The sequence below is a fragment of the Episyrphus balteatus genome, chromosome 2, assembly GCF_945859705.1.
Source record: "Episyrphus balteatus chromosome 2, idEpiBalt1.1, whole genome shotgun sequence".
Lineage (NCBI taxonomy): Eukaryota > Metazoa > Arthropoda > Insecta > Diptera > Syrphidae > Episyrphus > Episyrphus balteatus.
The window spans coordinates 132,819,054-132,844,797 of record NC_079135.1 but is presented as its reverse complement, the minus strand read 5'-3'; the positions used below and the strand labels follow the sequence as shown (position 1 = coordinate 132,844,797).

General features: G+C 29.4%; 2 protein-coding genes across 2 annotated transcripts in view; one reads left to right on the top strand and one right to left on the bottom strand.

The window, feature by feature from the left end:
- Positions 1–489: 489 nt before the first annotated feature.
- Positions 490–25,744, top strand: part of LOC129908658 (UPF0729 protein CG18508) — a 67,643-nt gene continuing 42,388 nt past the window's right edge. The window contains exon 1 of the mRNA XM_055985314.1: positions 490–663. The gene's annotated coding sequence lies outside the window, so the exon portion shown is untranslated. The remainder of the gene's footprint in view (positions 664–25,744) is intronic.
- Positions 10,082–25,744, bottom strand: part of LOC129908656 (tumor necrosis factor receptor superfamily member wengen) — a 33,430-nt gene continuing 17,767 nt past the window's right edge. The window contains exons 5-6 of the mRNA XM_055985311.1: positions 18,635–18,769; positions 10,082–11,069 (exon numbers count right to left, since the gene is read on the bottom strand). Coding sequence (XP_055841286.1) covers positions 10,999–11,069; positions 18,635–18,769 — 206 coding nt within the window. The 3' untranslated portion in view covers positions 10,082–10,998. The remainder of the gene's footprint in view (positions 11,070–18,634; positions 18,770–25,744) is intronic.

Sequence of the window (25,744 nt, the reverse complement as noted above, 5' to 3'; positions counted from 1 at the left end):
GATTTGAAAGAATGCTACGCATTTCCGTTGGCTTCCCCATTTTACACACTAAGCTGCCCCCAAAAAAGGTGCGCAAGACTCATCATATAGCCCCATAAGGCTTCTTGGTATAGCTGAACAAAGTTTTGACCTTAAAAATATAGCTGCAAAAGCAACTAAGTATGAATTCCAATCAGAAATTATTGGCCATTCAAATAAAATTGTCATTCGGCATTGAGAATACGTAATTGTTTGTGCGCTGCAAAATCTATTTGTCTCGACGTTGGGCGCCTCTCTGAAGTGAAATTGAATTTCCACTTCTTTTGCTTGGTAACAGAGTCAATACAAAAAATACTTATTTATTGTAGACTTTACTGCTGCAAGCTGCAACTTAGCTCTATCTATAGCCACTCACTTTAGAGTCCATAATTTATCTGGAGAACGTGTGATTTTCATTATACTCGTATTTGTATCTTCACAGAGACTTCCTTCCGTCTTGTGCGCCCTGTTGTTCAAAATATAGAGGAATTTCTGGCGATGTGCATACTCGTGGAACACTTAAATGCATCCTGCATCCATCTTGTGGTAGATGATGTTAAAAATATGCGCACCCTGATGATGCTGAAGTACCTACATTCTGGTCCGATGAAGATGGATATAGCTCTGGCTGGAGGTTGAAAATAAGTAAGTAGCGTGTGCCGACGTACGAGTATTTATAATACTTTCCATCTGGTATCATCTTCATCGCATCGCATCGGTGCAATGTGTTACTTAAAGGTCATTTGGCATTTCCAATTACTACCAGTGTTTGGCAGTGATTCGCTCTGCTTTCGCATTTCACATTCAAATATTGCAAGTATGATACTCTGGAATTTTTTCTTTCACGGGTAATTATTTGGAACAGCTGAATGCGAAAAACATCAGCAGGATTTCAGAGGAAACCATTTACATTTCATTGGAGCAAATGTTTGGGTGTTTTTTTTTGTTTTATTGTAATAGAGTAAGTAAGTATTCGGCCAGGGAAGATCTTATTTTTTGCAACAAGTATAATCTTAGACTTGCTGTCTACAATTTTTTTGTTTTAGTTTTGCACTAAAAGACATGTGTAATGTCCGTTTAGGATTCTTTTAAGTAAGTTATGAAACATTTGATCTTGAATCGGAATTTATTTCTGAGATTTTTTTTAAAATTCAGAAAATTGGTGATATCCAATTGCAATGAATATTGTACAAATATTTTCACATTGGTTCCGCAAATAGTTCTGGAAAAATTAGCGTACTTATAAAGACGTCTTTACACAGTTTGAATGCTTCTCAAGTCTTTAAAAGGTATTTTTAGAATTAAAAAATGTTTTAAACAAAATTTTGATTTTGAAAATAATGAAACTTTTTATCGTATATCTACTAAAGATAATTCGAGTATGCTGAACACGATGGCGTACTTAGTTTTTTTAAGATTTTTGCGTTTGAAAAATGAGAGTAGAACCTGTTTTTTAGCATTTGAGTAGGGTTGCCGAGTACTTATCTCAGAGGCGTACGTTGAGTTGCTGGGGCCCCGGCGCCCCTTTAATATTTGGAGGCCCTTTGAAATAGAAAAAAATAAAAAAGTACGTATACGCCATACTTTTTTGTATGTATCATTGGTTGGTCGCTAAGATTATTAAAGTAATACAAAAATGCCCCAGAGGTACAATTAATTTTTGTATTTTGAGATAAAATATTATGTGGCTGGCTACCAATTCATTATGCATTATACTGAAGATAATAATTTGTCTCTCTTCTACCCAAAGGGATTCATGTGAAATACATTGTTGCCAGATTATTTTCGAGGCAAGGAGCCGATTTTGCCAAAAATAGCCGCTTTCAAAAATGGTCCAAAATAATTTTCAAATTACTTTTACTTATTAGACTTAGGTATAATCGTATATGTAGTTCTTTTTTTTTTCATTTTGTTGATATATTCTGGTTTTCATGCTTATTTACGGACGTAAAATTAAATTTTAAATGAAAATCAAATGAAAAATTAATGCAAATTGGTTGTCGGTTCACATTTTTGGAGGATTTTTGCTATAAAATGCCTTGATTTCAAAGGAGCCGTAATAACCTATTTAATAGACCGGACCTCCAGAGCAAAAATAGAACAAATTCGTTCACGAGTTTTTATTGCTTAATATGATTCCTTGGCATAAAAGAATACTCCAGCCAAAAATGCTACTAAATCCATTAGTGCATTTCTGAGAAAACGGCAAAACTGGTCGGTTTTCAGTTTTGTTGATTTAACTAGAAAACCAAGCCTAACTTTGAAATGGTTCAAAGGCACTTTCCATAGAAAATTTAATTTTTTAACAATTTTTTTTTAAATTATTTTTGACTAAAATTCTAACCTAAAATCAATGAAAAAAAAAATTAAAATTTGAGGATTTTATTTTTTTTTTACTAAATCAAGGAGCATTTCGTGTAGGAAGCTGATACGTAAAAACTTTGATCTAATAAAATAAAGTAGAGGTAAAATCCTTTGATAATATGCTATTTTTATTTTTTGGATAAAGAAACGACTGAAATGTACCTTTTCAAAAATTTGAATTTTTTCTATATTTTTGACTTTTATAGTTTAAATAAAATCGTAATAATTGTTTAGTTTTAGACTTTTAAAGTAAACAGCCCTCGAGGTATTGAGTTAATATAAACTAAGTAAAGTAAATAACATTTCATGTCAAATCGACCAACGAAAAGATTCTCTTGAAAAACCAGAAAAATCACAAATGCATTTTTAACAAAATTGTTTGGCAAAGTGTGAATAATAATTGCACTGAACTGATTTTTACTTGCGATATAGGTACTATAGGGCAAGTTTAGGATTCGTAAAAAAAATCGAACTCGAGATAACAATTTTACATGACATTACGATGATGGAGAATGCCAAAAAAGTGGGTCCGGCAATTCTGTCTGTCTGTCTGTGTGTCTGTCTCTATCTGGAGCTGCAGCCTAAACGAGTGAAGTGATTTTCTTCAAACTTGGTAGTTAGCAGTTTTTGGTGATTCCCTAGAGGGGAAATTGAAATTTTTTTTTATGACCAAAACTAACGGTACCTGCCATATAACGGAAATAGAAAAGTTAATTTTTTTCAAAAACGGCTCTAACGATTTTGATTAAAATTTTTGTGTGTAGTACTACACATAAGAGCCAACTTTTTAAATAAAAAAAATATTTTTTGTACCGTTATTAACGGTACCTGTCATAGAACAGTATTTTTCGTTTCTGAATATCTCGTACAACATTAACCCGATTTAAATGAAAATTTTTATACAAAAGTGTGTAAGTAAAGTTAATATTAAAATTTTAGAAAATTTTCAAAAAACGCATTTTTGGTTTTTTAAAAAATATTTCAAAATTTTTTTTTGAAAAATCAATTTTTTGAAAACGGATCAATGAAAAATTTTGAAATTTAGTTTTTATGTGTAAATTAATTATTTCTTCAAAATGGCATACCAACTTTTTTTTTGAAAAATGTTAAAAAATTTTTATATATAAAAAACTATTTTTTTAAAAAACGGCTCCTACAATTTTCGAAAAATTTTTTCTAAAAATACCTTTTTATACAAGAAATAAAATGGCATATTTGTTTTTTTTTTAAGATAATTTAAAACGGAGTTTAATTAATTATAAAAACAGATTTAATTTTTTTATACTACTTATGAAATTTCTTCAAAATATCAAATTTTTAATTTCTTGAATAAAAAGCTTTAACATTATAGTTACTTTAAGCATAAGAGCAAGTACGTGCGACCCCAGTCGTGCAATTTATTTGAGATGTTGTTGGGATAGATACCAGTAGCTTACAACCAAGTTGACTAGATATTACTAGAATATTCATGAACTTCTACTTAATTTTGCACTTAACTTTGTAAAGATAAATTAAATGATTTAGCAAATTATGACTCTTAAAAAATATAATTTAGAAAACAAGAAGATTACTTATACACCAATTTTTTGTATGGCACACACTTGCGATTTTAGTCGCGCGATTTATTCAGTCGCGAAAATAGATCTTGTGATTAAAAATTTTAAAATTGTCTCCACAACCATTGAAACCGTTGTGATTTATTTTGATTGAAAGTCGTGCTACCAAATTGGCATGTGTGTTCCTTGCCTAAAACTCTTCTAAGATTGAACCTAAATAAGAAATGCATATCATTCTCCTTTTTGGTACCAATTTCTAAGAAAACCACCAAACAAACTCTGAATTATATCTTTGAGTTACATTTTTGCTTGTCAACTAAATGTTTTCTTAGATATTTCATTTTTTGTGTACATTTTGTTTTTTAATTATTTTATTTTTGGAAAAAAGAATACGAAAAACAACGAAAAAACCAAACACGATTATATCGCATTTAAGTTTAACCTTATAACTTATTCAAGACACGCTCATTTACGTATAACATAACATAGTAGGGCGGCTACTTAAAGGTTTTTAATGTTTCTCATTGAGGTTTGTGTGTAAGCATAGATGGAACTTGGTCCTCGAAAAAGGTTCGAGAAGGCCATATAAGAGACAATTCTTCAAATTAATTATTCTAATCAAGCAAAGTATCTATCGCGATACAAGGCGGAGTGGAACTAACTAGGGTTATGTGTGTAATTGTTGGTTTTATCTGTTGGAAAACAACAAGAAGCACGAATTCAATACTTTTATATCAAGCTGAGCCAAAGAAACAAATAGATACAAAAGAAAACGAAGGCTTTCCGCGAACTCTATACCTTTTATAACAGGTGAGCATTATGCGAATGCAATTTCAATTTAAATTTTATAACGTCGGTCGGTCGTACAACGTCAGCAAAAGTATACAAAAAACTCCAACTCAATTTGGATCAAAGAGTTGCCAACTATTAAATTTGAAACGAAAAGTATGTGTGTATTCTCTTTATTACGCTCTGCGATAGCAACTTTGTATTCAGCTATGGTCAACTGATGTAATGGGTCTTTGATGAAGTGCTTGATTGGGCTCTTGAGTGCATTTGAATGGTCAACTGTTTGATTTACTGCGTGCTCCTTATTTAGGGAACTGCTGCGATCGTGGGTATACAAAAAAAGCAAAAGCAAAATGGAAGAACGAAAGAATTTCGTTTGAATATTTAATGAAAGCGGGCCAAGATTTGTTTGTCATTTCACAAAAGCGCGTGCATTGGATCACTAAGTTTTGATTCAAACACACGTGATTTAGTTTTATGCACTGAAAGAAGCTATAAATATACTTTGTTTAAACAATTATACTACTTGACAATGTGGCATTTTATAACTTTAAGTAACTATTAAATTAAGAGACTTTATGCTGTCATTAAATTTTATAAGATTCGTGACTTTAAGGAGGTTTTCGAAAGAATTTCGTTTAATCTGAAAAAAAAGCGGAATTAATGTGTTATATATGTTCTTTTAAATGAATAAATGACCTGATCATCATAAAAATATGAAAACTAGACAGTTTTTAAAGAAAAATTATGAAGGTATCGGCGATTAAAATTATTTCAAGAAAACTCATCGAGATTTCTGGAGAATTTTTTCTTTCAAATATTGAGGAACTAAATACATACATATGTATATATATATTGAATATTAAAGCAAATTTAGTAGGTTTTTAAAGCCGAAAATGTTAGGACTTATCGGTAACAATATTTCTGGAGGATAAATTTAATATTTAGAGTTTAACTTGTTATAAATCTGAAAAATAATGTAATTTTGAAGAAAATTTGCAACTAATAAAAACCTAACCTAAACTTGTTTTGATAATCAGCCTCACGATTCCCGAAAAAAACAATGATAAAATCCGACCGTAGTGGCGATTTTTATGAAATTTTCTATACGAACGGACTCCGGCATTGTTTTCTCGAGAATCGTAGCAAATTTTCGATATGAATGGAATTCGTGATAAGACCGAATGTTTTCCATCAATGTAATCTTTTTAAAAATAGTATTTCGTGTACATGTTTTTATGTAGTTACTAAATTCTTCTTTTTTTCTTATTATTTTGAAATTGTAATTATATTTTTGTTTGTTTTTAATATCAAATAAAAGAGAATAAATTAAAACAAAAAGGACAAATAATCTCTTTTAATTATTTTTTAATACGTCTATGGTCTATGAACAATATCATTGCTGCTCGTTTGAGTCCATTGAGTAAGAATACTTTGCTAGGATTCTTATGGTCAAAGCCAGTGTTGATATCATAGATGTAGATAAATAATCTTCCAAAATTCCCATAGAAAAAAAAAAAAAAACTGCTTAGCATCCATGTGATGAGCTCTCATTTTTTTCTTTTTTTCTTGTTCAAAGTTTTTAGGCTTAAACAAATTTCCCCCATGAAAGCAATTGACAGGTTCAGAAAAGATTAGTTAAGTTTCGCGTCTCTGATTGGTTAGCTGTCATAAAAAATCCTTCCAGTTCGGGCAATTTTATTGGAAAGTTGACTGGAAGGTACGACAAGAAATATCTCCCTCATTCGATTTACTCGTCTACCTAAATTCCGTTCAGAAAATGACGTTCACTAAATACTTAGTCCCTAAAAGTGCCCAATATAATCATCGATTACACTTTAAGCAGCTATGTTTAAATTTAAATTAAAAAAATGATGAAACTTTATGAAGAATTGGTTCTTTGTTATCTTCTTTTATCTTCTTTTTTATTGTTTTTATTTTGGTCTATTTGTTGATTCTGTTTGGTTTTAATTTTTTAAATGTTAACTTATTTCCAGATTTGTAGATATTGTAACTTCATTTGAATAACTTATATTTTGAATTATTTTCCACTTCTAGTTTTTTTGCATTGTGATATCGCAAAGATTTCAAGTTGGTGTAATATCCGATAAAATGCATTTCTCTACGAAATTGAATAAACACGGCTTTTCCTCTAAAGTAATATTGAATTCCAGTTACCAAAATACTTTTCCACTAACGCCAATTTTCAAATCAAATAACGTTTTTTTTATCTTAATATGTTTCGATTTATTTTTGTGAGTCAAGAGATTTAATTTATTGAAATGCCAATAAAATTTATCTAAATGTTATATTTATATATTAAGCACAAAAATTGCAATGGATAAAATATTTTTTCTGCAAAGTCTCATTATCTCATTTTAAATCTTGAACTTTTAACTTTGAATTGTTAGTAAAAATATATAAATGCCTACGAAAGTATTAGCGCTATCTGTCAATAAATAGCACTGCATTTTTTTTATATTAATTTTTCAAGATTATCTGTTTAAATTTCTGTTTTTTTTTTCTTACATACTTTATTTACGTTGATTGGATCTTTATAAAGTATAAGGATTTTAAAGTTCTTACCATTGACATAAAGCTTTTGTTTCAAGCTTTTCAATTGTGCCATTAACATTCATATATGTCAATAACATCCTGTTACGAATCGAAAAAAAATGTATTAAAAAAAGTACGTATACGCCTTGGTGACCAATTTAGTAGTATTTTCTAAATCTAAAGATTTTCTAAATCTAAATATAATAAACAAGACAACTAATAGCCAAAACAAAACAAACAAAATAATAATATATATGCTAAAACTATGAGGCACCCTGTCATGCAATTGTTTTCGAGCAGGAAACAGGAGTGACAACTTAATTGCATTCGCGGAAACTTGGCTCATCACCAAGTTCTCTAAATCGGTCTTTTCCTTTTGGACCACTAACCTAAGAGGACCTCTGCTCAAGAAAGGAATTTTTATTAAGGCATGATTAGATCTCCAATTTGAGTAAGTTTCTTGCTTTAAATTACTAGTAACTTTTTTCTCGTAATCTAGTTATTATTTTCCAAAATTTGATTCCATTTTGTGTAGATCTTGGGTACCTGGTCAAAGATTATTTCCTTGTGTCTCGTTATTTTCCTTTTTAGTCTCACAAAGTTTCTTAAGCCCGAATTCTACATTTGCTTATACAGTTATATTAGCTATGAATACAATTCTCATTAGATATGTGTTCTGAGTTTGAAAAAAAATATTTTAGGCTATTGATTATGTCGAAAAAAACAGAGCAATAAGGAACTAAGACGTTCAAGGGTTTTTATTGCAGGAATCGTTCAATGGGTTATAAAAGAACATAAAACCGCGGAGTGCTATTAAATGAGAGGGTGGAAACTAAAGATAGGGGTGTAAAAGCCCCCTTTTTGGTTTTTTCAATATATCTCGTAAACCGAGCAAAATTTTAATATATTGCTCTCAAAACTTTTTGTAGAGAATTGAATTTCCTAAAAGAATAATGTTTTCTAAAAATTGAAAAAAAAATTTCCATACCAAAATAGTCGAAACAATCATAAAAAAAATATCAAAAAAATCGATTTTTTGAGTTTTTTTGCTTTTTTAGTTGTACATTTTTTTTGGGTTGAGATAGACATAAACATTGCTCCAAAGAAAAAAAGAAGATTAAATTTCCTTCAAAACCCTGTACTCACTAAATTTTTTCATTGAAAATTAACCGAAGTATGGCCATTTTAATCTATCTTTTTTTCGCATTTTTAGTTTTACTCAAGTAAAACAGAAACATTTAAGGGGAAAGTACGATAACTTAAGCACCAAGAACTGATAATGAGATTTTGTAGAGGGATTAAATACAATCATTGTTTACTATGGGAGGGGGGATCTATGTCCCCCCGTTTTGGCGGGAGGGGCAATTTTCTAAAAAAAATACTTAAAATAAAAAAAAATTATTAAAAAACAACGGCAACACTCACAGTTTTGATTGATACTTTTTCCAAAAGCTGGAATTATAAACTTAATATTAATTTTAAAATGAAGTTATTTTAATCAATTGTTTTTGAAATAAACGAGTGATTCCAATAATGAAAGTATTTTGTCTATTTTTCAATTTTCTCAAAAAGTAGAAGGCATAGGAATATTATGATTTTCATGATTTGATAAGAAATCAATTAAGGCAGTTTACTTTGTCGATCAATTTCGTATTGAAGTCCACAGTCTTTGTGAAAATTGTACTCAATGTGCTTTTTAAACTTTTTTTTCACAAGTTTTGACTTTGAAAACGGGTATTTCAAAAACAATTGATTAAAATAACTTCATTTTAAAATTAATATTAAGTTTATAATTCCAGCTTTTGGAAAAAGTATCAATCAAAACTGTGAGTGTTGCCGTTGTTTTTTAATAATTTTTTTTTATTTTAAGTATTTTTTTTAGAAAATTGCCCCTCCCGCCAAAACGGGGGGACATAGATCCCCCCTTCCATAGTAAACAATGATTGTATTTAATCCCTCTACAAAATCTCATTATCAGTTCTTGGTGCTTAAGTTATCGTACTTTCCCCTCAAATGTTTCTGTTTTACTTGAGTAAAACTAAAAATGCGAAAAAAAGATAGATTAAAATGGCCATACATCGGTTAATTTTCAATGAAAAAATTTAGTGAGTACAGGGTTTTGAAGGAAATTTAATCTTCTTTTTTTCTTTGGAGCAATGTTTATGTCTATCTCAACCCAAAAAAAATGTACAACTAAAAAAGCAAAAAAACTCAAAAAATCGATTTTTTTGATATTTTTTTTATGATTGTTTCGACTATTTTGGTATGGAAATTTTTTTTTTCAATTTTTAGAAAACATTATTCTTATAGGAAATTCAATTCTCTACAAAAAGTTATGAGAGCAATATATTAAAATTTTGCTCGGTTTACGAGATATATTGAAAAAACCAAAAAGGGGGCTTTTACACCCCTATCTTCAGTTTCCACCCTCTCATTTAATAGCACTCAGCGGTTTTATGTTCTTTTATAGCCCATTGAACGATTCCTGCAATAAAAACCCTTGAACGTCTTAGTTCCTTTCTAAATGACATAATCAATAGCCTATTTCTTCGGTCAACTAATGCTATATTTTGTCGGCCTCATAAGGAAACCTCGTAACTCACAAAATCAAAATTTTACATGAGAGACAAAAGTGTAGAGAAACAACAGAGTATACAAACAGAGTATAACAACAGAGTATAAAAACTATACAAGCTTTCTAAATGCCTTTGCTCCTTCAAAGCTTTACAGAAGTTATCGTAGCATCTTAAAAATAATAATGGTGGAAAAATTCTTTGTGTAAATTAAAAACATTAAAATTGTTTTAAAGTATTTTTATTAACATTTATTTATTTCGTTTTTGCCATGTTTTAGTAATGAAGGAAAAGTATAGCCATTTTCGTAAGAATGTGTTTCATTGTTTTTTTTTTTTTTTTTAATATAGTAATCTCATTATTATTTTAGTGCAATTACAATTCTTACATGTTTTTTTTTAATTTTCTTTATAAGTTTCTTCTAAGGTAAAATATTTACATTAAGTATATTGAAGCAAATTGCCCTTAATAATACATAGTTTATAATTTCTTTTCTTTTGTTTTTTTTTTTTTTAATTTTATAACATTAAAATAGCTTTTTAAACGTTATAATATGTTATAATACTACAATTATATACAAGAAAACCGTTTATTTCGTAATTAAATAAGCAGCAGCCATTAAAATAAAATAATAAAATAAAATAAAAAAAATAAGGAAACGCTCTCTCATTATTTATGTAGCATTAAAATAGGAGCGACAACGACGCGATGTTGAAATTGCTTCAATTATTTGTTAATATTTTTTTATTTTTGTTTTTACAAAATTTGAGCAAATTAATTAATTAATTATTAAATATTAATTATTAATAAAAATAGATTTACAACAAGTCAACAAAATATATAATAATAATTTTGTACATCGTTTACTTATATAATTAGCAATGTTTCATTGCACTCAGAGGGTTTTATTTTTTTTATAATTTCAAAGGATCATTTTTATTTTTTTTTAAATTAAAATTATAATAATATCTGGTATTTATGTGAGTTTTGATATAATTTTTTTATTTGCATTCCATTGAAATCAATTCAAGATTTTATAAATGGCTCTAGTGTGGATCCAAAGATTGACATAATATCAAATTATTATACTTGATGTCCTTGGAGTAGTTTAGTGGGGTAAACATAATAAATCATAGCAAGGTTCATCCTTTTGAACTTGCTTCTTCAATGTATACATTGCCTGGCTGGGTGGGCTTGATTGTATGTTTCTCACCTGAAAGTCAAGAGAATAAAGAGAATATGTAAAAATTATGTACAAAAATTACGTCATGCAATCAAGTTAGGTAACAACAATATTATCGTAAAAAAGGAAGAACAACAACTGTCAAAGACATTTCAATATTCTACATGCTGATCGTGTTCTCTCTGTTTTGTTGCTGATGGTGTGTGCTTTGTGCGCTTCCTAGGAAATGGATATTATGAATATTTTTATTCTTTATGGTCAATCAAAATGTAGCTGACAGTTTCGCACGATGGCTTTCTTAAAGGAGAAGACAGCTTCGATGTGCATTATCATATCCATCACACTTATATGGGCAAATTGCAGGGCCGTAGTTAGGAAATTAAAATTAAGTTTACATTTTTATATGAGAGGGGTTACGGCAACCTAATGGATATTGGAATTATTTTAATTGTTTTTCACTTTTACATGTAGCCCAGGAAAAATAGATTTTTTCAAGGAAAAAATTTGTAACAGGCTGATTTTTGGTATACAGCTGGGTGTTAGGGTAGTTTACAATCTGTGAAAAGTCCTGAAGTTTCCTCTATCCACTAGTCCCATTATAAGGGGTCAAAGGTCACAACATTTTTTATTCTAAAAACAGTAGGTTTAAGACGAAAATTGTGTTTTACAAAATTGTAGCTGTGGCTATATTACAAAAAATGTCCTTCAAAGTTTTCTTGTATCATGCACCGTTTAGAAATTATATCACTTCAAACTCGCATATTTTTTTCTTGATATTTTTATATTTGTTATTTTAATTAAATTACATGGGATAGTTTGAAATGTTGTAATGTCTAAGCAGTAAGTGATACAAAAAAACTTTATATGACAATTTTTTGTAAAGTAACAATTTTGTAGAACATAATTTTTGTCTAAAACCTACCGTTTTTAAAATAAAAAATGTTGTGTCCTTTGACCCCTTTTAATGGGACTAGCGGACAGAGGAAACGTCAGGACTTTTCACAGATTGTAAACCACCCTAACACCCAGCTGTATACCAAAAATCAGCCTGTTACAAATTTTTTCCTGACAATTTTTCGTCTATTCTTACTGGGCTAATGAAACGAAACTTAAGAATTTAAGTCTTTTATAATCACAGTTCTTGGTTCGAAAACCCAAAGGTTAACTAAGGTATAGTTAATTTCCTTTTCATGAAAAGTTAACCTAAAAATTCAAGACCTAACGAACTTTTCCAGAGTTGGTTTGAGGGGCTAAGCGCGTACCTATGGAGATTTGGAGAGTATACAAAAATATTTAGCAACTTTAAGGGTCTTACAACAAAATAAGAAATTAAAATAAGGGACATCGACGAGGCTGCTAAGCAAACAATCGATTTCGACTTTTTTTTTGAGCTATTTGGATTTGGACTTTTTGATATTTATCTAACCATTTTTATAAAGGAAAAGAAAATACAAAAATGCACGACTGGGTCACGACTGGGTCACGACTGCTCTTGTAGTTCATGATTTTGTTTAGTTTCGAGAACATACATAAATACAAAAAAATATAAAATTAAAAAAATTAATTTTTTTTTACATTTTACACTTCAAAATGATAAGAAATATCTGTCTGTAAATTTTGAATGAAATTGGCTTATTAATGAAATATACGAACCTTAAAAATATGTCAAATTTTACTAAAAACAGCAACGCCATATCTCCGCATTTTTTTAGAAAAACTACTACAGTTTTATTAGAATCAATAAACTATTACGTATGTACACCAAATTTAATCAAAATTGTTAGAGCCGTTTTAGAGAAAATTGCAATACCTCGAAAACGTTTTATGGGAGATATCCAAGCGGTAAAAAGGAGATATTAAAAAAATATATGTACTGTACATACATTACATTTGTTGTAAAAAACTGCTCAAACTATTTAAATGAGAAATAATTATGTGTCTCGGTATTTACTTAATATAAAGTTAAATATAAGATTTTTATTAATTTTTTTTGTCCCTGGTTTTGCTCCCAGAAATACGATCACCGTACCTATAGGGCAAGTAAAAAATAAAAAAAAATGAATAGCCTTTTTACTTCAAATGACAAATGCCCGATTTTCTTTTAATTAAAAAAATGTCAAAAAAACTATTTGGCAGGAATTGACCAGAATTTGTATGAAACATTTTTTTTTGTGCTTTTTTCCACAATATTTGCAGTCGATTAGATGTTTCAAATGTGATCATTGGTTCGGACGGATGATATTTAAAATTTAGAATTCATAGCGATTGAAATTTGGTGATATCATGAATGAAATTAAATCAATAAATTTGGGAGTTCCACTGGGCACTGTTTTGGTACCAATACTTTTCATAGTTTACATTAATTCTTTGTTCAGATTGACAGTGAGCAAAAGTATTGATACTGATTTCTTTTTCCATGCTTCTGTAATGTTTTTAACTGCACCATTAAAACTGTACCATTAAACTTTGCTACAAGCTGTTACTAAAGTAGATTTATACAAAACTCTAAGTCAAAATGTGGAACAGCCACGAATAAATATCATGTAAAATATTTTTATGGTTTTATTATGATCACACCTCTATAATTATACCCCCACTGAATACAGACCTGAATAATCACAAAGTCCTGTCATTGTTTTTTTTTTTACATAATCAAACAATACTTACAATTTGTTTTTACAATAATTATTATATTATTGGTTGAACTTCCAGTATTTTCGAACTAAAACTCACATTTGGCTTTGGGACGTGATCGGCAAGTGAATTTTGGTGTGTATAGTAAGTGCGATCGCAAACGAATAAACGTAAATATAATTTTTGTTTTATGATTTCTTGACAATCTATTATGTCATGGGTATTTGTTGTTTTTGGAAAAAAGCCTTTGCCTTCAAAGTTCAGACATATGCATTCGAAGTTATTTTAAAAATTTACAAAATGATGAATATGAATACCTTCAGGTTTCAAACTTCAGACACTTCAAGAGTTTCCTTGAAATGTTCTTAAAGGTATTTTTGTTTTTTTTTTTTTTCGATATAACAAGTAGAAGGTATTCATAATGTTTCCATGATGCATTTTTTCACTTAGGCCTGCATAATTTAAATTTATGTGAAGGCAAAATGATTTACTAAGAAGTAACCGCCAGGTAAAGGGAAAAGCGTGTCTCATTTTATTCAAATAGAATTTCCTCTTTCAGGAATTTACTAAGACCTCAAGCAGACAAATACGAAAAATACTATTTTTCGGTCTGTAAACATCTTATGAAACACCATATTATGTTTTCTATAACACATTTTGTTAATATTTTTTTTAAATTTTGTTGCATACAAAATTCCATTTATGTCACAAGAATAATACCTAATCAAAAAACCACAATAAAATGCAAACACAAACATTTTCTATTCTTAAAATAGATGAGTGTCTAACTCCATCGATCAAAAATATCAGACAAAGAATGCTTTCGAATGAATTCCATTGTAGTTCCAGGCGCGATATTTTTAGAAGAAAAAAAAACACGATTCAAAAATTAAAAATTTAAATTCAAAAAGTAGAACATTTTGAACGGAGATATTATTTTGATTTAAAAAAAAATCATAAAATTTATAAACATTGAAAAATGTATTTGCGTATTTTGATGTACGAGAGTATAATATATCTCCTGACCTTGCATACATTTTTGAAAAAAATATCCAAGCATAACACTTTTAACTTAAATTTTCCAAATCAAAAAAAGGAAGTTCTTCGTTCTTAGATTTTGTATTAATTCAGCTTAAATATTTAATTTGCCTTCAAGCAACGTTGATTAAATTCTTATTTATAATCGGGTTTCCGCAAATGATTAACTAGACGATAGATACGTTCAAAAATGAAAGGGAACCAAATCAAGGACTACGAAACCCAAACAATTTCATTAAAAAAAAAAAAACATAAAATAATCTTTAACGATTTTTTGACAACTTAATACGTAAATAAGTTAGTTTATATTTTTGGTTATTTTGTCAGGCCTTTTATCTCAGAACTTTACATTTTAGAAAATGGTTGTATTTTCTTAGTTTTACTTAACGTTCCTTGTTTTGTTCGCATAGAAGTAAGGCGTTGAATTTGTTCTGAGTTGGAATTAGAATATATAAAGTTTTGCCAGATTTTCTTGAGAACTTCGATAGTCTTACTTGAGTTTTATCATCGTATGAGAAAATGACAGAGCATGATTTCCTATAGGTATTTAAAATGTAAACTAATTTGAATAAATTGACCGTGAATTGAATTAGCAAAATTGTGCGTTTCACTTGTTAAAAGGTGAATGCAATAAACCTGTATTATTTTTTTTTTAATAGTTAAAAATTGCTGCCAAGTTAACTTGGGCCCAAAGAGAGGGTATTGATATCCTAGAAGAGCATTCGGTGCCAATATGTCCCAGAATTGGTCCAAAACATATTCTGATAATGAGATAAAATTTAAGGTAGGGCAACGGTCTTATCAGGTAGGGCATTGGTAATAGTTTACATTTTTTTCTCAGTCAGTTCTCAGCCTATTTTCACAAAAATTACCTCGTTGAATTTGAAAATAATTATAAAAATTAAAAGTTACATTTCCTTTTAACTTAAATCAATAACAAAGTGAATAAATTGCACGACTGGGGTCGCATGTACTTGCTCTTATGCTTAAAGTAACTATAATGTTAAAGCTTTTTATTCAAGAAATTTAAAATTTGATATTTTGAAGAAATTTCATAAGTAGTATAAAAAAAATTAAATCTGTTTTTTATAATTAATTAAATTCCGTTTTAAATTATCTTAAAAAAAAAAAAAACAAATATGCCATTTTATTTCTCGTATAAAAAGGTATTTTTAGAAAAAAAATTTCGAAAATTGTAGGAGCCGTTTTTTAAAAAAATAATTTTTAGATATAAAAATTTTTTTACATTTTTCAAAAAGAAAGTTGGTATGCCATTTTGAAGAAATAATTGATTTACACATATAAACTAAATTTCAAAATTTTTCGTTGATAGGTTTTCAAAAAATAGATTTTCAAAAAAAAAATTTTGAAATATTTTTTTAAAAATCCAAAAATGCGTTTTTTGAAAATTTTCTAAAATTTTAATATTGCCTTTACTTAAACACTTTTGTATAAAAATTTTCATTAAAATCGGGTTAATGTTGTACGAGATATTCAGAAACGAAAAAAACGGTTCTATGGCAGGTACCGTTAATAACGCTACAAAAAATATTTTTTTTATTTTAAAAGTTGGTTCAAAATCGTTAGAGCCGTTTTTGAAAAAAATTAACTTTTGTATTTCCGTTATATGGCAGGTACCGTTAGTTTTGGTCATAAAAAAAAAAAATTTCAATTTCCCCTCTAGGGAATCACCAAAAACTGCTAACTACAAAGTTTGAAGAAAATCACTTCACTTGTTTAGGCTGCAGCTCCAGATAGAGACAGACACACAGACAGACAGACAGACAGAATTGCCGGACCCACTTTTTTGGCATTCTCCATCATCGTAATGTCATGTAAAATTGTTATCTCGAGTTCGATTTTTTTTACGAATCCTAAACTTGCCCTATAGTACCTATATCGCAAGTAAAAAATGTTGCTAAAAACAGTAATATTGAATTTATTGATCTTACATGTTCTAGCTTTTTTACATGTGTTATATGTTCCTAACATTGCCTAAATATCTTTTTCTACACGCAAGTCATTTGAAAATTGATAACGCTAGGATTTTGGCCCTAAATCCAGGTTTTGGGGATATATTGAAGAAAAAAAGTAGAATTACTACTAAGTCGTTACTAAAGTAATTCTTAAATGTAAGTTTCTGTCACATAGCATATACCTAGTCTTTGAGAAGTAATGAAATGTAATTCTATATAAAGCACAATATCAAACCAATTTAGCTTTTTTTTTTTTTTGTTTAAAATCTGCACTCTTCTCTTGTTGGAATTATTAGACCTTGAAAATCAATTGAAAATTTGCTATTTTTCCTATATAAAAGAATGATGTGTTTAAGATAACAGTTAATGAAGACGATAAATTGGACCATATGCGTTTAATTTGAACAAATATTACAAAGGTTAACATCACTAAACTTTTATTTTGTATCTGAGACTAAACTGAACTTTTCTAAAGGTTTTTTTTGTGTGCTAAACGATTCCAAAGTCAAAATATTTAGGCACTTCCTTCGTTTTTTTAAATTTTAACACTGTGCGAGCAAATGCAAAAAAAATCGTTTTTAACTGCTTTTGAGGTTATATGCTTTAATGTACGGGTTTCTTTAAAAAACTTTATCTTCTGTCAAAAACTGTTTAAATCTTTCCGATATTTTTTGTATTGTGTAAGATATCTTCAATTGTTTGGTGTATTATAATGTCACCAAGAAGAAATATAACGCCTTTTTTATAAGTAGGGCATTTTTAAAACAAGGGCATTTCATTATAAAGATCGAACATTTTCATAAATACGGCATTTTTGAAGGTAGTGCATTTTTGAGACATGGCATTTTTATAAGTTGAGCATTTTTAAAGCTAGAGCTTTTTTGAAAGTGGGAAATTATAATAGATAGGGCATGTTTGCAGGTAGATCAATTTTAAGGCAGGAATTTTTAACGTTGGAACATTTTTGAAGGTACATAATTGTTATAAGAGGAGTATTTTTGAAGGTAGGGTATTTTTGAATGTAGGGCATTTTTCAAGGTAGGGCATTTTAAATTTAAGGTATGGCATTCCATTCAATGCCCCCCCTCCAGTGGAGGGCCTATTAATATTTTTGTTTAATTCTTCTATGTGTTTAGTTTGTCTATAAACTTAATTAAAAGGTACCTATCTATAAGTATTATAAGAGACCTGTTTGGACGTACACTTAAATTATATGAGATATAATGTATCATTAGCCAAATTATCAGAGCGTTCCTGCAAATGACGTGTTCCCGGAAATGAGGTTTTGGTCAGTATAATTTTTCATTTTATTTTGTGTTTTCGTTAATGTGGTCACATCGATAAAAATATAAATGTTGTTTTATCTAAAACAATCAATAAGTATATCGTTTCCAGAATAGCTCTTCATTGATGTATACGCTTTTAGGGTATTAAATTCAAAAATAATTTATAATTTCACTTTAGTTTGACTGATTACTTTTTGAAAGCCTATACTATCTGCACTTTGGATGAACTAAATGTTATTTTTTAAATTTCAATTCTACAAATTTTGGTTTTTTGTTCCTCTTGCGTTTTATTTTACGTCACCTGTTCAAAATGCCCTAGGGGTTTTGTCGCGTTCTATTGAAGATTGAAAGCTTCTTTACTCTTTTCAATGGAAATCAATGCAACTCTCACTTGTGCAGAAGAGCATGATGTAATGTATACTTGATCATCTACTCATGAAATTTATACAACCTATAGTAGAACACCGATATTAATGCCATACAAAATAACGAGGTGCTACAAACACTATTCCAAAATACCTACTATATGAAGATGCACTTAAATGTTGGCCTTCCTATATAAAGTTTTTTTTTTATAGATTTTACTCCATCAAAAATATCAATGTCATAAATCTCAAAAATATCAACACTCTCTGACTTAAATGCTGATGTGTTTACTTACCAATCAAAAGCATTTGTTGCGGTCGCACATTCTGAATTTTTATCGAACTTGCATCTTCAATATAAAATGTACCGCCTTCAAGACTCTGCACTTCGGCTAACCTCGCCATTAATTTCGCTGACAACTCCTCGACATCTGAAAAACAAGATCATGCATAAATGTGATATAAAAAAATTAGCATCTTGACTTTGTGTAATTTGTAAAAATTTTTAATTTCATTTTTTATAGTTTTTTGTCTGCAAAAAATCTGAGAGGGAATATCGTTGACGTAATAAATAAAATGACAAACAGCTTATTTTGTAAGAAAAAAAAGGGGTGTACCACAACTATGTAAATAGTATGGATACCAGGATAATAAAAGAAGCAAAAAAGAAAAGTCCTAAAGGAGTATAAGAGTGTAGGAATAAATTTTCATCATCATCTGGAGTGAAGAGTGTCTGGTTAATGGCTCGTGTTATTTATTTAACATTCGACTTCGAGTTGAAGAACTATTTTTAGAAACCTACAAGGGCTATAACGAAAATTTCCGATTCGTTTCGTATAGAGAAAACGAATAGTCTTGGCTTGGGTGGAACTGAAAAACGAAAAGAACGACACGATCGTGAAACAATCAATGCCTCTGATACTTTAAGTAAACAGATGAATGCGGTTCTTCACAGCAGGCTTCCCGCCTCTTGCCTTCTTCTCTCCATGGACACGCGTCTAATTGTTTTTCTGTTCTCTTGTTTTCTAGGAAATCTTGAAAATCTTGAAAATTGATGCGCAAAATTTCAAAACATTTAAGAAAAAAAAAATGTTTTGATTTTCTAGAATTTGCAATTTAGGAATTTTTTTTTGTTGTTTCCTTCATTTTTACGCCAAAAAATTTTATAAACAAATCGACTTAGAGAATAGAAAATACATAAATATCCAAAATAAACATTCACTTGGTACCTAATTTATTCTTGATTTTTTTCGTTGTTTCGAGTTTATAAAAGAGAAAAAGCTTTTTTGTTTATAATGGAAGCAGTAAAGTAATAAAAGTTAAAAATAAAGCAAAAAACAAACATTTGCAATTTTTATAAAGTATAGGTGTAAACAAAACAAAATATAAATCTGCGGAAGACATACAAAAAAAGTATTTTAAGAAATTCAGTAAATCGACTGAGGAAAATTTTATTTGAACCCCATCTGGTCAGGGTTATCTAGAGCGGGAATCTTTTTATATCTTTTAAAAGTGAGTTCCGAAATTCAGATTGAAGTGCAAATTTTATTTGAAAACTAATCACAAGCTCTGGCGTACAAGCTTTTCGGCAGGCCTTCAAACAACGCTTAATTCAGTCTATTTAGTGTCTCAGTCTAAGCTCTATTTTGATTATGAATAACTCGAAATGGATTCGCTGCATTTCTGTCTATTTGTTCCACCAGCGCACAGTGTGTCGAGCCCATACAAAAGTTTATCATAAATACTTGCAGCTAAGTTTTTGGAGTTTTGATATTTTTTATTTGTGTGTTTATGGCAGGAATAGAAAAAAAAGTTACAAATTAACAAATTGAACAACCTATAACTTTTTTTTAGTATAATTTATGAAATTAACATTTTTTGATTAATTTTTTTTTTTTATATAAAAACCAAAATATACTTTTCGCAAGGTTTTTGGTGTGCTGAACTCGAATCCGAAGTCAGAAAAATTCTATCATATCACGTTTTTGAAATATTCCCGTTAGAAAATCTGAAATGTCGTTTTTTAATATTTTTTGAGGTTATGTTCTTGAACGTGGTGATTTATTTTAAATAAATTTGTGACAGTTTCTAAAAGACCTAAATGTTTTCTTTTAAAGCCCGTTTAAATCTTTTCAATATCTTTTTTTTACTCTGAGAAAACTTAAGTGGAAGTCAACTTGTTTTGTTTATCTTCTCTATACAAAAAAATCGTGTGTATATTTGCGTTTCATAGTTAGAATAGAATAGTTTTTTGTCAATCGCTTTCAAATTTTGAAATGACGTTTTATTGGCATTTTCGTAACTTCTTATATCGGCGAGGTTGGTGAATACGCTATAATACACAGTAGAGTTCGGCCGGGTCAAGTAATTATATTAAAAATTTAGTATGCAAAAAAATATAATTTTTTTTCTTGTTGAAAACAATATTTTAAATATTTTTAATTACATAAACAGCTTTTTGTTACTTGTTTATGGTTAAAAATTATTAAAAACATCGATATTTTTATTTGTGTGATCCCCTTGAACCTGTTTCTCAAAAAATGAATTATTTTGAGTACTTGACTGGTAGCACATAAATGTAAATATCTCTGGTAATCGCAAACAGAAGCAGACCAGACTTTGCCAAAATTAAGTATAGACCTAAAGCGAAATAATATAAAAAAATTATCGATATGATTTTCAATGTTTTTTTTTTTAAATTAAGTTTAAAAATTAAAAAATTTTTTTTGGCTATTTATCACAGAAATTTTAATAACTCATAAATAAATTTTATAAATTTAAATTTTTTTTGTTGTACGTTTTACAACAACACTCAAATAAACAAAATAACATTTGCAAAATTTTTCGAACATTCACCAAACGTGAAATATATACTCTCAAAGCTTCGCATAAATTTCTCAAAATATTTTCGATTTCCGAGGTACTCATGTTTCGGATCGCATATTTTGAATACATAACCTGGGTTATTTTGTAAGATAAATATGTTTTCATATAAGTTGACACTTCTAAATTATATTTTAATAGCAAAAATATTAATTTTTAACAAAAAGAAAAAAAGATTTATCATAAGGGGACGACACACTGTGCAGCGATTTGGAGGTAGCTGGTTTGGAGTTTAAACTTTTTGACTCCAGCCGATAGATAGGGTCTTAGTTCTCAGTGGTAACGAAATCGACTTTAGTAAAGTGGCCTTCGTTCCTATGTGAGGGGAATTAGAACTACACTCTCTAACTCAAAAACGTGAAAATAACGAAAATAATCACATAAGAATCGCCTTTTTTAACATTGGCGTCTGCCTAGCAACTTTAAAATAATGTATCGTGAGCGGGACAGAAGGCTCGAAAAGGGAGTTCAAATGCTGAGAACCCAAGTAGCTGGCCAGGCAATTTAAAAAACTATTCATACGACATTACATACTTTAAGCATCGATGTTTCGTGAGTGGTCCGCTTGGGATATTTAAATTCCCCAAGGCAAACTGTTTTTAAACATAACAGAGTACCCTGACTGGACCCATTCGACGGTTCTGAATATGGTCATGAATGGCTGTTTAGAAAAAGGAAGAGGGGACTCAGGTCTTTTAGAAGCGAAGGCCCGAAACACTAGCTGCGTTTTTTTAGGCGCTCTTATCTACTGCTTAGTACTTAAATCTGCTTTGAACTACTTTTTCAATAGAGTTGTAGTAGTTGAAAGCAACATTTAAAGAGAAGATTAGCAGTTAGCTGCATATTAAAAAGTGCAGCGAATAATAGCTGCTATTAAATCACTCTTTAAATATCAGCTAAAGCCACAAATTACTCTTTAAATTTATTCTTGAATTGAAATATGATTGAACATATGGAAAACAAAGTTACCATTTTCAAGGAATAAATACATAAAAAAGAAATATTTTAAAAAGCCGACAACATTTTCTGAAAAAGAGAACATTTTTGATTTTAAAAGCAGTGAAATTTTTAAGAGCATCTAACATATTAACTGTTCTTCCTTTGCACTTGATCGCTTCATGTTTATCATTGTTAATACATATAAGCAAAAAAGAACAGACTGAGGACTGAGCACGGAACAGCTATATTGAACAGCAAATCGCACTGTTCACTGCTCAGTTGAAGAGCACTGAGCAGTGATTTAAAGCAGCTATCGTAATAGCAGCCTCCGCTCTATTTGAATTACAGTCTAGCTCTAGTTCATAAGATCTATTTCGTTCATGCCGCGGCAGTCAAGGAATACCTTCGACGTCTTGTAGCTTTTGTAGTATTCCAGGTAATATGTTGTTAGGTTTTGGAGGTTTTTATAGTGGTTATCCAATGTAAATGTCAGGAACTCTGTTGCTTTCCTTTGCCTTTGCTGAGTTGTGTCAGTTCTTTCTGTTATCAGAAAAATGTTCTATAGATGAAATACTTTCCAATCTTCTTTCCAACTCTCTCTTCTATTCCACACTTTCTCGCACTGATTTTTAATACTTCAGAAATGTTAGATCGTTTATAATTTCTTGCCAATTCTCTTTCTCAGAGCTATTTTTATTTACAAATAAACATGCATTTTAATTTGCAAACTTTATTTTCTATATGACAATCCTTTAAACGTTCCTTAGAAAATAATTATCTTAATCTTATTGCATACCATAAGTCATCTTGTGGCAATCTTGTGTGAAAACTTTTAAGTTATGAGATCATTTTGTGAAATTTTTTTTTTAAATCTATTCTTCATAAATTAACAATTCCATTCGCGATAATGTGAGCTTCTCAAAATGTCAACAGCTTGTCAAGCTATTCCGTTTTACTTGTGTTACGTTATATTGGAATTGCTTTTCAGCTATATAAAATGTTCAGTTCACGCTTAATAGTGTACGCTTTTCGAATTATTTATGCCTTTTAAAACGATATAAGAAAAATATATTCTACTCTTAAGGGGTGATGAATAAAAAAAAGTTTATAAAGAATTCAATTTTTTGTACACTTTCAAGACAGAAATAAATTTCAATTACAGCAAATAAATAAAATTAAATAAAATAAAAAATTATCGAAGGGTAATGATCTCATGAAAAAAATATACCTAACTTTAATTAATTGCTCATAAATTTATATTCTTTTTATTTGCGTCCTTGTTTTTTTGTTTGGTTTGTAGGTGCCTACATTTTGTGCAGGAGTATTCAAATCGTTTCTCACTTCCAAAGCAAATAATCATCCATTAAAATAGACAAGATTTATAGCACGTGAACAGAGTCGGAGTGAAACACATTAGCGCCCTTATCAAATACATGACAAAGGACTCCAGATAAAAGCTTCTAAAGTGGCTATGTTTAAGAAACTTTTGAATTATATTTACAAAAAGTACAAACTATTAAAAGAGATTGCCAAGATTGATGTATTTACTACTTCTACTGTGCATAAGTTCATACATATATTTAAAATGCGAATTAATCGATAAGTTCAAGCATTTTGTTTGAGAAGTAGGTGAATTTGATTTGCAAAAGGGTGAATTTGGTTTGCAAGGCAGTAAATTTATCTTTCAAAATCGTGAATTTAGTTTCCAAAAGAGTTACTATTTGAATTCGCAAAAGGGTGCGAATATTAGTTAAAAACCTGTGATAATGTTGACGGAAAACATTTAGTGAATAATCATCATGAATTTTTCAAATTTAAAGGACTTTAATTTGTTCTATAGGTTTTACTTAGAAGCATTTCTGTAAATTTATTCAATTTTATTTAAGCTGTCTTAAAGTCGATGAAAAATGCCAACATTTTTTTAATTTGCTTGATTTTCAGTTAACTAATACAGGGGAAGTGGGGGCAAGACCGCCCCTATAGTGCTTAGCAGCCTTAAGAACCAATAAAAAACATCATTTAATTAAAATGAACAAAAGATAATACGTTTTGAAAAAACATCTAACAAAAAACGGTCTAGCCCCCACATGGGGGTAAGACCGCCCTATCAAATTCTGTTGATAGTAAAACCGTTTCTTTCAGACACTTATGATATATCTTCATAGGTTCCCACCTTGTATTATAAAAAAAGAAAATTAAGATATTTAATTATTCCACTTTGAAAAGTAAAAACACAAAATTTACCAGTACTTTTTGGGGTTTCAACCAAACTTGCTCGTACTTACAGACATGATCTTTCATACCAGAAGCCACTTATTTTGTATTACAAATGTTGTCAATTTTTACCGACTTCCAAAAAGGAGGTGGTATTAAATTCGTCTGTATTTTTTGTTTGTTTTTTTTTGTTTGTTTGTTACCGCATAACTTTGGACTAAGTGAACCAATTTTGATAACTCTTTTTGTAGTTGGTGGCTGCAATGTAGTCCCATTTCAATTTCGTGCAGTTCAGTCCTTAGGAACTATTTGAAAAAAAAACATAAAACCCATGTTTTCCATGTTTTATCCATGGAAGTCGTTTTTTTTTTTTTGCTAAAAATGATTATAATTTTTTTCATACAATATAGTACAAAAACGGTCTTGCCCCCATATAGGCTGTCTTGCCCCCACTTAGCCTAATAATTTTCCTGAATTCATAAGTATGTATTGTGCAACTTTCTGCTGAAGATCTTGGTGAGCAACAATTCAAAAAAATCATGTATGCAATTCACACGTGGTAGAAGTGAAACCTTAAAAAATTATTTTTCTTGAAAAAAATTGAAAAAATCTACCTATTTTTATTCTATCACCTTCAAATCCATGTTTTTTATATGACAACCTATATAAATTTTATATCATCTGAAAGCTTTGTCTTAGCTCAAAATATATATATCGATCAGGTCTATGAGACATCTACAAAAAGAGCTAGAATTTTTTGAACTCGATCAATTTCCATAAAGAAAAGCGAAAAACACGTATTTTTATCTTCTCACGCTATTAAATCCATTTTCTTCCCTAACAACCTATAACAACCTACACCATCTGAAAGCTTATTGTCTTAGCTCAAAATATATGTGCCCTTGATTATGAAAGTGGGTTAAGTCACTTTTTGCATTGGTTAAAGAAAAACTTACATTATAATTTTCTTATAACGATTTAATTGTATTTCTTTTATGAAATCACTGAAGGAGCAATAAAGAAATTTATTTACTGCAATTTTACGTTCAAATAAACTTTACCCCTTAAATAATAATTATTTTTAGGCTAGATTTGATGCCATTTTTAGGAGTGACTTAGTCCACTTTCATAATTAAGGGCACATATATATCGATAAAGTCTATGAGACATCTACAAAAAGAGCTAGAATTTTTTAAACTCGATGAAATTTCATCCAAAACGCAAAAAAAAACATTTATTTTTATGTTCTCATGCTATTAAATCAATTTTTTTATTTGAAAACCTATACAAAATTTTATACCATGTAAAAACTTATTGTTTCACCTTGTATAATGATGTATAAATCTTATTTCAAAGATGTCTACAAGAGA